Here is a 17112-nt window from a genome sequence, read left to right on the forward strand (position 1 = left end):
GACTGCAGGCACCAGGGACAAAAGGATTTCGCGATTATTTTGGCCAAAAATCGCGATACCGCGAATTACATTTCGCGGTATATTAAACTATACATAAAATTTGTCGCAAATAATGGGAAAAATCGCGATTCGGTAGGGACTAGTAAGACATTTTGGCATTTGCTTAGTGCTTAATTTCCAGCGAAAAATTAAAGAGCAGTAGTACCACTGGGAAATGTCAAACTCTTAAGACGATGAGGCCTGAGTAAATCGTAAATTCTGATTGGAGAATGCAGATTGCTGTTGTGAAGTTACAAAATTTACGTGAGTACTTGATTCTTTTCAGTCCCAGTTTATTGCTGTCCCCTGGACCCGCTGCGCCCCCACGATATGCTAACTAGTAAGTGTTGAATACGATATTCTAATTAGTAACTGTTGAATACGATATTCTAACCAGTAACTGTTGAATACGATATTCTAATTAGTAACTGTTGAATACGATATTCTAACTAGTAACTGTTGAATACAATATTCTAACTAGTAACTGTTGAATACGATATTCTAACTATAAGTAACTGTTGAATACGATATTCTAACTAGTAACTGTTGAATACGATATTCTAACCAGTAACTGTTGAATACGATATTCTAACTAGTAACTGTTGAATACGATATTCTAACTAGTAACTGTTGAATACGATATTCTAACTAGTAACTGTTGAATACAATATTCTAACTAGTAACTGTTGAATACGATATTCTAACTATAAGTAACTGTTGAATACGATATTCTAACTAGTAACTGTTGAATACGATATTCTAACTAGTAACTGTTGAATACGATATTCTAACTAGTAACTGTTGAATACGATATTCTAACTAGTAACTGTTGAAAACGATATTCTAACTAGTAACTGTTGAATACGATATTCTAATTAGTAACTGTTGAATACGATATTCTAACCAGTAACTGTTGAATACGATATTCTAACTAGTAACTACTGTGTACGTACCATCATCATCAGTAGCAGCAGCTCCAGCGAAGAAGAGGGCTGTGAGGAAGATAACCATCTTGATCCCAGTCTGGGTAACTACTAACTATGGTAACACGTCTGGGACTTGTTACCTCGGCAACTATCACGACTTGATAGTGGACTACTCCGGAGGTGGTTATCTGATCTAACTTTGGATAGCTTTAAAATTGTAAGCAGTGTCACAAACGAAGGAGAACCGTTGGCGTGTATAAGTATTGTGGCTACAAAGAGAGCATGCTCCCTCTTTCTAACCTTGTATTACGTGGTTGTCATGTGGAGGAAAAGGGACTAATGGCTCAACAAGCCCAGGTTTTATGTTATTGTTACTGAGAGCCAGTGAGAGCTGCTCTTTAATACTAGTCTGTATGGCATTATATGTTCATTATATGCAAACCTCTTGATTTATTATGCTCGATGATCTCAACCCGTGGGACGTGCTAACCTGTGCTATTCAGCAGCTCATGCGAGAGAGTTGTACTATGGACTACTAAAGGTAGACCTGTAAAGGTAGATTTAGCAGTTCACCAGGCGCGCAGACTAATGAATCACAAACATGGTTCTAGCTTTTTAAACAGTAGCTGAGATGAGAATCCCGGCTCTTTGGTTTACAAGGCCAGATAGTGTGGATAATGTTAGGGTAACCAGGGTTTCTTTCTCTAGCTGGTGAATTATGCATTGTTTTACCTGCATGGGGACCCCAGGCTATTATGTTCATTAACATAGAATAGAGATTAGGCGGAATGACAGGCTGAGCGCGGCCCAGTAAGCATTGTTTTGAAAAAAATACCATATTTTCGGACTACCAAAAGTTAATAGGTCACCGTCATTACTTTCCAAGCGTTCTACTGCTAAATCAAATTTTACGATCGATCTTCGAGATTGTTCTAAAAGAACCCCTGACATGGTTGAAATATACTTGGTTCAATGTATTTTCGAAAGCTGATTCCGAATCACTTAACGGCCCGGGTGATACTCGTAAAATATTTGTTCCACGACCGTCGTCGAGTCCAATTAACTCGGCGCGCGTTTTGGTAGGTTATACTTATAAACCTACAAGTACAAGTACAAAGTACAACGAATCACCCCACATGACATAAAGTTAGGCGGTGCGCCATCAACAGTAAGACGCGCGCGCTGACCATTGAATGGTTTTTTAGCTCTTATTTCGGCCAGCACATTATTTTGGAAACAATCGAAAAGTTATAATACTTCCCATATAACAATTTTGTTGAAATTTGGTCAGCTTACGTAAACACTTATGTTCTACTGAACCTAATTTAGTTTGAGCAATTTCGATGGTCAGAATTCGAGTTATCAACGAATTTATACCTATTTTGTCATTTTTAGACCTCTTCATCAAGACCAATCTCTCCCAACTAAATTAGGTTCGGTAGGTAAGTATGATTGGAAGGTTCTGACAAATTTTCAGCATGATTCATGATCAGGAAGCGAAGATATGACAAAATAATACGACAAAAATCAACGAATTTCGTCAAATTACGCGACTTTTACACCTAATTTTGCTGGCTAAAGCCGCGCACCATCAAATATGGCATTTAGGCAAAACTCACTGATCATTCCAAAAAGGTATGAAAAATTTGGTACTGTGAAAATTCTCACAGTCTCTAGAAAACAATAATACAAAAATTTTGAAAATCCGAGCAAGTTTATTTTTATCGTGCACTCCCTAATAAAGTTAAATAAATACTCCCCTAGCGAGATATCGGCGAAAATCTGTCTCGATCATGTGATAATGATATGACTAGGTAGTGCGCTGGATTATGATTAATGATTCTATTCACCTAGCTAGCCATAATATATATTACTGGATGGAGCCTAACTTTGAAAGTAAAAGAGTTAGAGACTTCCGGTTTTTTGTAACATGTTCGTCTTGTAAAAGTTATTAGTAAGTCACGTGATTATTTTTGGGCGAGCGAATTAGTAAGAGCCCTAGTTGACATGGTAACTAACGGATTACGACATATATAAAACCAAGTACCTACCTCGCTCACCAAAATCCACGTTTTTCTGCAAAAAAGTCCATTAGTAATTTTTCAATATTGCCTTTTTACAAATAAAAAGGGTAAACGGAAAAAATACGTTTAGAAAGGAGCAGTGTTTCTGAAGTCCCTAGCGTATCGAGCAGAAAATGCCCGTAAGAGCTTCTACTAACGTGCAAATTAGGTAAAAAGCAAAAGATTGCAAAGTAACCCCAAAATTACTGGAAGTCCAAATCTTGAAGAAAATTTAAATTTAAAAATCATATTCAATATTGTCCCATTTGCAAATTTTGAAGATGAAATTTCCAGAACCGAAATTTTACAGTTTTTACTGAATTTCTCACCTGCAAACAATTTAATTAGTCAGTCAACTATAATTGGAATATGACACGATTGAGGTGCTGGAAGTTTTATTTCAGTTGGAAGAAGCTCACTGCATGCAGAAAGCTTAACAAAACGAAATTAAATTTCGTATTTTCCAATTTCTGTCCCATTTTCAAATATGAAAATTTCTGAACGCAATTTTGACAGATTGGATGGAGATTTTTCCCAGAAACCAATTATTCAGTTAAAAGATGATGGTATGAAACCAAATTGAGGTACTGGAAGTAAAAATTGCGGTTCATAAGATAAATTACAAAAAATTCAATTGATTGCAGATTCAGTATTGTCATCAAAATAAGCTATATTTTAAGAGGTAACATGAAAACCACAAAATAACAGTAAGCACTAAAATAAGTAACACTACCGGTAAGTAATGAAGTAAAACTAAAACAACTCTGTTTCACTTTCAGCTGAACAATAAAACTATAGCCAATTTCTCTGTAACCTGCAAAACTGCTTAAAATGTTTACACAGTTTAGTTAAGCCCAAGAAGTCTTCAATCTTTGACCATAAAAACACATCAACTGCGGTAATTTAAACAAATTGTTCCACAGTATAACACCAAACGTTCCTCAGAACTCCTACTACAAACACTTACATTTACTGACAATCAAATCATCAAACTTTTTAAGCACAGTCACGTGATCACCACTCAACATTAGAGTAGCAGGCTTGTAAGTGGAAGGTACACAGCAGGGCCTCGCTACCGAGTCCGGGAATTTCTTGTACCAGGCCCCTCTGAAGAGAGCACTGGTTGAGTGGTCGATGGCATGGGACATAGGGTAGGGACACTGCCCCGCGCACTGATTTATCTTTAGCTCTAGCGGGTGGATTATCTTACTGCCCCAGCCTAGTTTAGTGAAGTTTAAATACAGATCCATGAGGACACACCTATGTTGGAAGCCCCTGCTAGCTCGCACTCCCTGGTCTCCCTCCCCGGGAGAGCGGCCTGTCTCCCCTCTTGGTTACTCCTCATGTACTCTCTAAAGGGCTTAGATGAGTTATTCACTGTGTACACCACCAGGGTTGGCTCCTTGCTCCTGGAGATGCTGAAGATAGGGGTTCTGCCCCCGTATTTGTCCAGGTAACCATGACTGAGCTGGGTGGTGATGGAGCAGCGCACCACGAAGTGGTAGAAGTGTCGGTAGGGGGTGAGGTTATTTAGGGTGCGTTCTATGGAGCTTACTTTGATCTTTATCCACTGTCCAGTGTCTGACTTCTTCAGCTGAGGTACATGTGTTGGTTAGAATCGTCTTTTTGGACTTTATTTGGGCGGAAATTGCGAGAACGGATATAATTGAATTATGGACGCAACAATTTCTTTGGAAACACATGGTAAGATTCATTTTCAATCTGGACGTTTCATTCAAACTATAAGAAAACAAATTCTCAGCAAATTGTAACATTTCCATGCCTGTTTAGTATGTCTCCAAACCCTTCCTTTCACCAGTAAAACATCTGAGCGGTCGTATATTCTCGTTTTACAGGTCGTTTTCAATGTTACGGCTGTAACGGAGCCCTCTTTTGTTAAAGGTATACTCTCACTTATATCGCCCACAAATACTCTCAGATTTGAAGCTGAAATGTGTGAGTGTTTAATCAACTGGAGTTTCACTTTTTCGATAGGATTCTTAGCTAGCACGTCGATACGACGAAAATTGTGGTTTAATCTTAATCTCTTCGCAATCTCTTTAGCATCATCAATAATAATTGCATTCATCTTAAATCCCTTCTCGTGATCTTCTAACCAACTGCAATTATAAGTTTTGTACTATATATTCCTTATTTTTAATTCTCTCACCTAAGATTCTATCCTCTCTGTTAAAAGCTGATATATTAAAATCCAATTTCGCTTTTTGTGGTAAATAGAAACCTTCCAATTCTGTCACACCTGAAGATGTAAAGTGTTTTTAGTATATAAATATAAGTTCTTTTCAGTAATTGAATAGATTTTTTTACTAAGTGAATAGTGTTTTTTAGAAATCAAATAAGTTTTCTCTACTAATTCAATGTGTGTTATTGTAGAAGTCAGATACATTTTCTTTTAAATAATCAAACTTGCATTATTTACTAATCAAATAAGTGTTATTTTTTGTTTCAGTAAGTAAATGAATTTCCCCGAGTAACTATGGTCCTTGTTCAGGTAATTACATGAACTACAATAGAAGTCTCCAATGGTTCCCACAACCAATAAACCGCACCTAACCTTATAAGGCTTCTTAATTAAAATCTGCTGAGAGTTCAGTTTTAAGGCTTCTCCAGCAATAGGAGCTGCATCCCTCTGTAACCATGGTTACCATGGTTATTGTAACCATGGTTATTGTAACCATGGTTATTCATATTGTAACCATGGTTATTCATATTTTCTTGAATTACTTTACACTTAAGTAATGATTTATAAACTTGCTTGACACCAACACATGAACTTTCAAATGTAACGAGTTGATTGATTTGGATGTGGGACAGCAAATTGGTGGTATAAAATAATAAGAGTCATGCTCGACTATAAATACAAATCCTTACGCTCCCGTAGAGCGATCGATTGTTGATAAGATATCTCTTGGATTGCAAGGGCGAAACTTTTTAATTCGGAAATTACATCTCCATTGCCCTGGTTATTGTGCTTACCATGGTTAACGATGCATTATTTCAGTAACATACAATATTCATGTGCTTCACATATATGTCGCTACCATAGCCTTATCATGTATCAACCCTGCTTATAACCATAATGTTTATAATAACCACAATAAGTTTCATGTGTCGAACACTGGTCAAGTCTCGAAATAATTTTAGACGGCAACATTTAGGTCAATAAGATAGTAGATACGGGCTCTGTATTTATCCTCCATACTGTTTTACTTAGTTACTATAAGTTATGCATCCCAATTAACTTTTTTACACGCGTGTTTATTACATATGATTCTGTACACGTGACGGATGTTGCGCCTTTCATCTACCTTAATAACATCGCGATAATTCATTATATTCACAATTATAATCACTGGTCTAATTTATTGGCAATTGACAGAAATTAGTGATTTCCTCCTCACTTAAACAAATTGGACCGCACAATCAAACAATTGACAAGTTGTAGTATACACCTAACCTGTTTTACTTTTAGTATATTATAGTATACAAGTGCGAGAACATGTTTGTTATCGGCGCGGTTTTTCAATTATTTTAATCTTGGCAAGGATGGATATCCCGATCTTCAAAATACCTTTTCATACAAAATAGATACAATTCACTTTGCAGAGACTCAACGAGGTGATTGATAAAATTTTGTTTAACAAATGTTTAGTAAAATGTGAATATCTTGTTAGTGTTCTCCTCCCCATCCTCCCCCTTCTCACCCTCCTCATCCTCCTCCCCCTCCTCCCTTCCTTAATCCTTAACCCCTACTGTACCTGATCTGTAAAATTTGAATATCTTGTTAGCGTTCTCCTCCCCCTCCTCCCCATCCTCCCCATCCTCCCCCCTCCTCCACATCCTCCCTCATCCCTTCCTTTACCCCATACTGTACCTGATCTGTAAAATTTGAATATCTTGTTAGCGTTCTCTTCCTCCTCCTCCCCCTCCTCACCCTCCTCCCCCTTCTCACCCTCCTCATCCTCCTCCCCCTCCTCCCTTCCTTAATCCTTAACCCCTACTGTACCTGATCTGTAAAATGTGAATATCTTGTTAGCGTTCTCTTCCTCCTCCTCCACTTCTCCGACTCCTCTGTTGAACTTGTTGTAGAGCTCTATCAGATAATCCGGGGCTGATACCTCGTTATCACTGGGATAGTCACGTGTTATCACTAGGGTAGTCACGTGTTATCACTAGGGTAGCCACGTGTTATAACGGGATAGTCACGTGTTATCACTAGGGTAGTCACGTGTCGTCGTAATTGAATGGTGAGTTTAAAACAGGTAAAATAATGATATGAAATTTTAGTTTTAACTCTTACTTCAGAGCTTCAGCGTTACTGAGCGTTAGTTGAACCGTATAACGATTAGCGGGTTTTTTTTGGCCAACATTTACGATTTCTATCCGGTTTTCAGAAAATAGCCCCCAAATCGGCCGAACAGTTATAACTTTTTGATCAACATTTTGTTTGTTGATAGTTGAGTTTGACTAAGCTCGCTTTTGATTTGGATATAGAACAAAATGAAATTGCATCATATGTATAACGATCAGTTTGAAATGCTATATCTATCCCGAATATGCCTTGGTATAACTATTATATCAGGAGGAAGTTTCTTTCGTGAATTCTCGTCAACCCCTTAACTACACATGTTTTTGTGGAAATCATGCATTGTCTCAAAAACTGCGAACTAGAGAGGAACTAACAATAATTCCTTGATAATCAAACTTCTGAGCGTGAAAAAAGAAAGTAATGATTACCCTCCACAGTCGAGATGTGTGAAGCTACTGAGGAAGATAACGAAGCTGCAGAGCAAAGTCCTGCTCGATCCCTGAAGTGACGTCATCTTCTTTCTTGTCACGTGTTAAGTGAGCTGTAATATCTGTTACCTTGGTAACGAGCACGTGCTGTGTGTGCAGTAAGTTGTCGCGTGCTTTATCAACGTTGAATTATCTGAATTAAACTGCAACACTGGATCCTGGAATAACAAAAACTCATGTCAAACTCAACAGATGTCAAACTGATTTGATGCCCTGGAAACATGTTACCATGGTAACTTGTACACGGACATAGGCAATTTCCCTCGCTATTGTGAACCAATCAGATTGCTCTATTCAGCTCAGGGACGTGTCACGTGGTGAGCTCAAAGTAATTGAAATATAGACTCTGTAATGATTTATGTGTCCTATTTCCTTGGTAGCTAGAGTTTTATTAATGCGATGGAGAGGGGGGTTGTGATTTAAACAACACGCGTATGCAGTGCCCCACTCTGTACCTAATACAAGCTGTGATAGAGTCCAGCTGATCTTTAATCGAAAATCAGCTACACTGTGATTAATAATTATCTGTTTTATTTGCCAACATCTGAATGGATGAGTACCGTATTACTAATACTACTTAAATTTAATTATTGAAACGTTGTGTACTGACGGAGTGATTGTAACTGCAGTTAAAACAGGAAATTGGAAAAAAATGCAGAAAACTGAAAAAAAAACTGAAAAAAAATGCTGAAAAGTGGTGAAAAATGGGATTATGTCAAAGGTTTACCTTCGATTTTGATCCAACTGTTCGATTTGAAATTTAAACTAACAAAGCTACATTTTTGTAACCCTAACCAAATTTATATAAATGGAAAAAAACCCTAACATAACATGTAACATAACATTAACATGTTACAGCTTTACAGTATCTAAAAATGTCCACTACTTAACAAACTGAACCGATCTAAATCAATTTTGAAGGGTTGGAATTATATCAGTTATTGCAGTCACATGCTACAAAATTAATGTGAAACCTATCTAAATAGATAATTGACAATTAGTATTACACGTTTTAAATTATAAGGTGACGTACACATTACAATTCTAGGCAACAAAAACATAATTAGAAACCAATATGTTATTTATATATTTATAAAATAAAATCTAAACCCTAACTTCATAAAAACGAACCTCTCCATTTTCCAGATGTTACGAATGAAGAAAATGAATGAAGAAAGAAGGCGTTAAAACGACCAGGGAATTCAGAAAGTAAAGCCTGCGACTGGTCTAGTACAGTATATGAAACTTAAAACTAGCCTACAAGCAATAGTATGCAGTAAGCCCTCGTCTGTCAATATACTAACTCACTAATATACGATAACAAACTGATAGGATGAAAGGAATACTTCTCATACAACACCCGTGATGTCACGTAGCTAATCAGCACTCCGGCTCTAATAAACCTAACACGTGACACGCACGTGGTAACACGCTGTAACACGTGGGCGCGCTCTCTTATCACGTGACCGCGAGGTTTAGTGGTTCGGTTAATTAACGATACGTTTTAATGTCCTGTAGACGAGCTCTTGTGGTTCATCGGGCGACTTGGGTTTATAATGTTTTAATTACAGCCAACTAAAGTAATTGGGAGTACTGCTACAGTTTGCTAATATAAGAATATAGCAGTAATTATTAATTAATGTGCTACCATAAACATAAACTTTTTATGACTGAGGTCTCGAGTAACAGTGCTACAGTAGCCAGTACGTAACTCTAACAATAAAATCATCATGGCACACGTTAGTCGTTACCATAGGAACACGTTACCATAGCAAAATGTTGCCATATTTGATAGCAATAAGATACCGCAACATTAACATGTTTGCATAGCAAAACGTTACGTAGCAAAACGTTACCGTAACTGTGCGTTACCGTAGCATCATGCTACAAAAATTGTTGTTGCAGTGATGCGTATAAGTGAAATTCAAAATGTTAAAGTTTCTAAAAACTTACTTGTAATCAATATAATATGTTACTTTCAAGCAAATCTTCACGACCAATTAAAATCGATATTTGATTTTTACTTTCTAACGTCCAAGAAATTAAAAAACAATTAGAAGAAAAAATGTGTCAGGGCATGGAAACTTAACTATTGATAAAAATTAAAAATGTAAGATCTGGAAATAACAAGGAGATCAGGGAAATCACGGAAATCAGCATGTTAATATCCTGATTGGGAGTATTTGTTCTGTCGAGGGCGTGTTCTTATAAGTGTCCTCATTGTATAGCGACTCATTGTTATCTGTATAGCCACACACCAACCATTACTTATTGTATTCTTTGTAGTATTGTTTAAGTAACGAAAATTATATCGTAAGCCCGCGACGAGCTGATGACTTGATAGGTTGTCAGTGTTGTATAAAGTTAGTAGAATCTTGTAAGTTGTAACACTGAAATATTAAAAAATCGCAGCGGTTAGCGCGTCATTTTGAGAGTCAAGCATATTCGGAGGGTATGTCAGAAACTGCAGGAGGGTCAGCTTGGACAATAGAGCGCGGTGGAAATTAGTTCATAGGATAAAATCCAAGATACAGACTACTATAATAGTTCAATGTTAAAACGTTGCAGTCAGCAGTTGTTAACTGTAGAAAGTTGTGGGAGAATTCAATAAAATTTCATATTTCACAAACATTGTACAAAACTTTATGTTTTACTGTTACAACCATTATTTTAGAAAAAAAAGTAATTTGGGGATGATCATCCATTAAAACCTAACAAAATTGTGCCAAATCAATTATAAATCTCACTATACTGTGCTGACTTTAATAAAGCAGTAAAATTTAAAACTGCTAATAAATCTCGGGGTTTTGTAACCCTCGGCCAAGTAAATCTCCTTAATCAGTTTATTTAATAAACTGTTTTTTAATAAACTGTTCACAAACACATAAATGTGTGATGAAATAGAATCGTAAGTATTCCGATAAATTTTCATCACATCATCATTAACAGTTCCAGGCCTTATAGCCCTCGTATAAAAACGAATCCTTGTGTTTGAACTGCGTTACAGATACATGACGTCAGTTTCCCCTCATTCTTTTAGTTTTAAAGTGAGCAGCAATTCGAGCTAAAAGTAGGGGGTTGTCGTCTCTTAACCAGCCAGAGGAGAGAGTGAGGGAAGTAACCAGGACCCATGCTGACCTAGGGGAACGTTATATTTATACACTTTCACTGTCACTGTTACTTTCACTTTCACTTTCACTTTCATCTTCACTTTCATATCACTTTCACTTTCACTTTCACTTTCACTTTCACTTTCACTTTCACTTTCACTTTCACTTTCATTTCACTTTCACTTTCACTTTCACTTTCACTTTCACTTTCACTAATACTGACCTGGGGGAACATTATAAACGAAAATCTGAATTTTATTTATAACAAAGTCGAGACTACTATGAGTTACCTTGGAAACGAAAACAGACTACATTGAGTTTGGATCGTCAGGTAAAGACTCTACGATGAAGCCGCACATCCACTGACAACCTGAGTCAATTAAGTAATTAAGTAATTATGTAATTATGTAATTATGTAATAATGTAATAATGTAAAAAATTATGTAAGTTAATACAGTAAAACCCCTATTAACAGTACAGTTTTGGTAAAGGAAATTAGTATTGTAAATCAGGGTGTACGGTAAATTTGGGTTTTGACTTTTGAATGATGTTCGTCTTCTTGAAGAACTGAAAGTGAAACATGCCCTCAACTGGAATGCTATCAATATTTGTTAAATCCACTGGTGTTGTTTGGTGGATTGAGCAGATTAGAGAAGTGCTCTGCCCAACTAATTAAGAATAAGTTACAAGTTTTAAGTGATAATTAATAATAATTAAATAAATAAATAGTTAATTAATTAAATAATAATAATAATTAATTTTTTTTATTTTTTATCATAAACTTTTCAAATTTTTACACAAATACATCATTTTATTTCAAACAAAAATTCGCCGAATGACCTGACATGCCTTGACAAGTGACCGAGTGTAAACAAAGATTAGGACAAACCTAAACACCATTGACCAGTAAACTTGATTCGCAGCAATTACATCGGGGCCCTAGATGCACCGAGAAGTGAAGCGATGCAGCAACCAAGGCATGCTAGGATGATTCCATTGAATTAATAAGGTTACAGCCTAAAATAATAAATAATTAATTAAACAATTAAATAATTATTAGAATTCAGATAACTAAAAGGTCCCTGTACTACTTTATCCAGAGGGACAGTCGGATAGGTAATCTCCCAGTGACCAACATGCTTTTTTTGGTCCTGAAGAATCTTATTTTAGTTTTACATACTGATGCACAGATTACACAGCGTATATTCCGGAATAAATGTACTTTTTTTCTCTAATGAGGTAGAATGCGATAGACCCATGAATAAAAAATATTAAAAATTCAAACATGAAAGGATGCCTTAATATTAGCAAATCACTGCCATATCCAATCCTTAATTTCTGCATCATATTGAAAAAACACAGGCTCCTCTTTCATACTGTCCCATTAGACAGTGTTTGTCTTGATCTGCAATATACTCTGAAGAAGTTCAGTAAGTGACCATGGTTAATTGAAGAAGTGGTAAGTGTAACCAGGTATATAAAAGAAGTGGTAAGTAACCATGTTACTAGAAGAAGTTGGTAAGTCCTTGCTGAGGAATGATCACTTTTTCTATAGAAAAGTTCTCGAGTTTTGGTGGAGTTTATTGACTTAAAAAAACAAAAACTACTAGTCCACAGTGTACATTAAATAAGTCGTAACCATGGTAACATGACGATAATATATTGAAAATATGGATTGTAAGTTGTAGCAATAAAAATTGTACCACATATCTGTAGATTTCTCGTTGATAGTCTGTCGACCACCATGGCTTTATTGGAGGTAGCATGTCGTACCTCAATTTTGTTGTTCAATTGGTTCAGGTGATCCACCAGGGTATCACAGTCCAGCATTCTACTAAACATGTTACAAACCGCAGAATACTTATTAGCTGTGTTTTAAATTTTTATCCAAAATAATTACCAAAATAAATGTGTTTCTTGCGGAAAATGGGAATTGGGCAGTCACCAACTAGCTTGCTAATAAATCGCGAAACAAATAAATTTTACTTAAACCATTTAAACTTAAATTGTGAAGAAATAGTATTCACTGTAAGTTCCTTTAACAATGTAAATGAAATATACTCACTGTAATTTATAGAACAGTGTTTCCCAAAATCCACACTCCTCGCTTTGGAGCGATAACCCTGCCGAAATTAAGTAATTAATTAATTGGATCCATCAACAACATAATAAAACAATAATGATACATTTTTACCCCTCATTTCGTTATGGCAGCATAAGCTGGTGAAATTTGTTTAATCTTTTAATATGCTGACTGTTGCGGCCTGTGGTACGAAATAACAAGTGAACCCTAAATTAGACAACTGACAAGGGGCAAACCCTGAAACAAACAATGTACCCTAAATCACACAAGTGTACCCGAAATCACACTGTACCTAAAATCACACAAGTGTACCCTAAATCACACAACTGTACCCTTAAAAATCCACAAGTGTAACCCTAAATCACACAATTGTCAATTACTGCCAGGGTAAAGGTTGAGTGGGCTGAGTGAGAGAATCTGACGCTTTCTATTATCCCAACATAGTCTTTAAATAACTCTCCGGAAGATTTCTTAGCTTTAGATTCGTATGTTTGCTCAAGATTCGCTGAGAGAATCGAGACGTTTTGCAGGAGTAAAATGCTATATGTTTAAATGTACGTAAATTATTATTAACAACTTGCCTCACTCAATAAAGTGATAAATGTAAATCTTAAAATCTTTTTTCTTACAAGTAACGCTTTGAAGTATCGCTCATGTTGGACATGACACTGTTCTGAAATAAAAGGATCTGATTTGTTATCAGTATCATTACCAAAATCATATACTCAATAACAAGAAATAACCACATTAAACCTATTATAAATATATTGCTGAAGGAGTTGCATGACTCTCATCACATACCGTGTTTTAATCTTTACCCCAGATAGCAATTTAAAAAAAGGAGAGAACCACACTTTTTAACATGATGGTAAACCTTTCGAGTGGAGAAAGCGAGTTTTCCAACCAGACTCTGGGGAATCTGTTCTCCTTGTATGATTATACTTTGCATAAGCGACTCCTGGAGATGAACATGGATTAACAGAACTATATATACAGGGTGGGCCAAAAGTCAGTACCCATACGTTGGCCTTTATAGCTCATTCACTGAGTGCCCAATTTAAATACTTCTTTCTGGTATGACTTAGTACCACCACTGGTTCGAGGAATTTGTCAACTCGAAAAATATTTGCGTTCATTTTTTTCAAATGGAGGTTCATTTTCACATTTATTTGATAGTTTGGATAGTCGGATCAAGCTAAATGTTATTGAATTGTGTTTGGCCATTCGAATTACGTTTGTCCTGAAAGAATTAGACCTGTAGCTTCTCAGATGACCGAGATATGAAGTATATATAACGAGTTTATTCATTACGTGTGATCAGGTGATTGGTTTACCTAATCACGTGATAAGGTGCCCCCGTTAAACATTATGGGAATTGTTAAGGGTGCCCAATTAAAGTGTCGTGTCACGGTGTCACATAATCACCCATTCAATTTTGTTAACGAGAAACAGAAAATGCTTGATTACTTCGTCATTTCTAATCCGTTTTGCCTCATGTTTTCAGATCATATGCAACATTTGATAATCTACCGTCTCTGAAAAAATTAGGTGTTCAGCATGTTCAGAGAAAACAATATAGGTGTTTTAATATTGAATGGGCGTGGTCTAAAATATCCGAATTTTCAAATTTTGACGACGGAATCCTCGAACCAGTAAGTAGAGTATGCCATCTGCAAAGCAACAGCTCTCAAATATAAAACACGGCGGAGCTATTAAGGCCAACGTATGGGTACTGACTTTTGGCCCACCCTGTATATATATATTTTTTTAAATCTCAACACTTATTTTACTTCGGACATTCCAACAGCCACATTGTTACACAAGTGTGTAACCAGCCAATTACAGGAAGCCGAAGGATTCAATTATACATTAGGCCAGTGACGGTTAAGGTAGTGTGTACCATACTTTCTTCGCCCGAGACTTAGCTGCAATGGGCAGCTCCTCATTTAGCCCTCACACCCGATTTCGCGAGTATTTGGCCTGAGTGGACCAGGGGGCTGCATAGACCACTCAGGATCCTTAGCTGAGCGTCGACGACGCTCACCCCACGGCTAGTGACAGAGTCGGGAATCGAACCTGGTACCTCAAGCAATGCCAGGCAGATTAACCAACTGAGCCACTACGCCGTGAAAGTATATATACTTTACAATGGTACTTTACATTAATACTAGCTCTGTAGTATATATATATATATACTACAGAGCTAGTATCTATGTAACGTACCATTTTAAAGTTGATAACTGCACAAATCACAATGGATCACGCTCTCTGTACGCTCAGCTAGGTACTACATGGTCTGGTACAGTCGAACAATATTTGAGTATTATATCGCTGGATTAAGAAACACTTTCACTTTAAGTGATCTACAGTTGGAGCCCCTCATTCTCTATCCCCTCCCCCTTATACTTTCCTGAGAGCCCCCTTCTCCCCTCCCCCCCCCCCCCCCATCCCCCCTTCACCCCCTTCCCCTCAACTTTCCTGAGAACCCCGAGCACTCTGTTCATCCTCACTACTGTCAACATAAAACACCACTAACGGATCGTCGAGAAGATAAGGTTCCTGAAAATTTTGAGATGAGGCTCCTGAAACATAAGGAGATGACAACATATTGATGTAAGGATGAAAACTTGAGAAGTCACCATTAAACCTTAGAACTTCCAATAACTTTTTCATGATTAAGTTTAGACAAACTTAAGATTGTAAAATATTGAGATCTGATATTGGTAACTCACAGAGAATGATTTCATGGAGAGCGGAGGTGAGCTGTTGTTGGTAGAGGTAACAACTGATCGAGCTGAAGAAAAAGAGTCACGTCTTTCCATTCCCGTCCATCTGCCACAACCTACAATTTTACTTATCGGCAAATAAAATAGGAAATGGGGAGGGGAAGGGGAGAGGGAGAGGGAAAAGAGGGGGAGAGGAGGGTGGGGCAAGAGGAAAGTGGGAGGGGAAAGAGGGGGAGACGAGGGAGGGGCAAGAGGGAGGTGGGAGGTGGGAGGGGGGTAGAGGGGAGAGGGGAGGAGCAAGAGGGAGATGAGAGGGGGAGGGGAAGAGGGGGAGAGGAGGGTGGGGCAAGAGGGATGTGGGAGGGGGTGAGAAAGAGGGGGAGAGGAGGGTGGGGCAAGAGGGATGTGGGAGGGGGAGGGGAAGAGGGGGAGAGGAGGGTGGGGCAAGAGGGAGGTGGGAGGTGGGAAGGGGTAGAGGGGGAGACGAGGGAGGAGCAAGAGGGATGTGGGAGGGGGTGAGAAAGAGGGGGAGAGGAGGGAGGGGCAAGAGGGAGGTGGGAAGTGGGAGGGGAAGAGGGGGAGACGAGGGAGGGGCAAGAGGGAGGTGGGAGGTGGGAGGGGAAGAGGGGGAGAGGAGGGTGGGGCAAGAGGGATGTGGGAGGGGGTGAGAAAGAGGGGGAGACGAGGGAGGGGCAAGAGGGAGGTGGGAGGGGTGAGAAAGAGGGGGAGAGGAGGGAGGGGCAAGAGGGAGGTGGGAGGGGGAGGGGAAGAGGGTGAGAGGAGGGAGGGGCAAGAGGGAGGTGGGAGGGGGAGGGGAAGAGGGGGAGACGAGGGAGGGACAAGAGGGAGGTGGGAGGGGTGAGAAAGAGGGGGAGACGAGGGAGGGGCAAGAGGGAGATGAGAGGGGGAGGGGAAGAGGGGGAGAGGAGGGTGGGGCAAGAGGGAGGTGGGAGGGGGTGAGAAAGAGGGGGAGACGAGGGAGGGGCAAGAGGGAGAGGGGAGGAGCAAGAGGGAGATGAGAGGGGGAGGGGAAGAGGGGGAGAGGAGGGTGGGGCAAGAGGGATGTGGGAGGGGGTGAGAAAGAGGGGGAGACGAGGGAGGGGCAAGAGGGAGGTGGGAGGGGTGAGAAAGAGGGGGAGACGAGGGAGGGGCAAGAGGGAGGTGGGAGGTGGGTAGAGGGGAGAGGGGAGGAGCAAGAGGGAGATGAGAGGGGGAGGGGAAGAGGGGGAGAGGAGGGTGGGGCAAGAGGGATGTGGGAGGGGGTGAGAAAGAGGGGGAGACGAGGGAGGGGCAAGAGGGAGGTGGGAGGTGGGTAGAGGGGAGAGGGGAGGAGCAAGAGGGAGATGA

The 17112-nt window shown here is 38.9% G+C and overlaps 1 protein-coding gene across 1 annotated transcript; it reads right to left on the reverse strand.

Moving 5' to 3' along the window:
* Positions 1-3981: 3981 nt before the first annotated feature.
* Positions 3982-7872, reverse strand: LOC134824062 (growth/differentiation factor 6-B-like). The gene is given in 6 exon segments (XM_063835755.1): positions 3982-4335; positions 4338-4622; positions 4812-4975; positions 5199-5288; positions 7056-7177; positions 7787-7872. Coding segments are annotated over 6 exon segments (1101 nt in total).
* Between the last annotated feature and the right edge of the window lie 9240 nt (positions 7873-17112).

The sequence above is a fragment of the Bolinopsis microptera genome, chromosome 12 (assembly GCF_026151205.1).
Source record: "Bolinopsis microptera isolate Bmic1 chromosome 12, MBARI_Bmic_1.0, whole genome shotgun sequence".
Taxonomy (NCBI): Eukaryota; Metazoa; Ctenophora; class Tentaculata; order Lobata; family Bolinopsidae; genus Bolinopsis; species Bolinopsis microptera.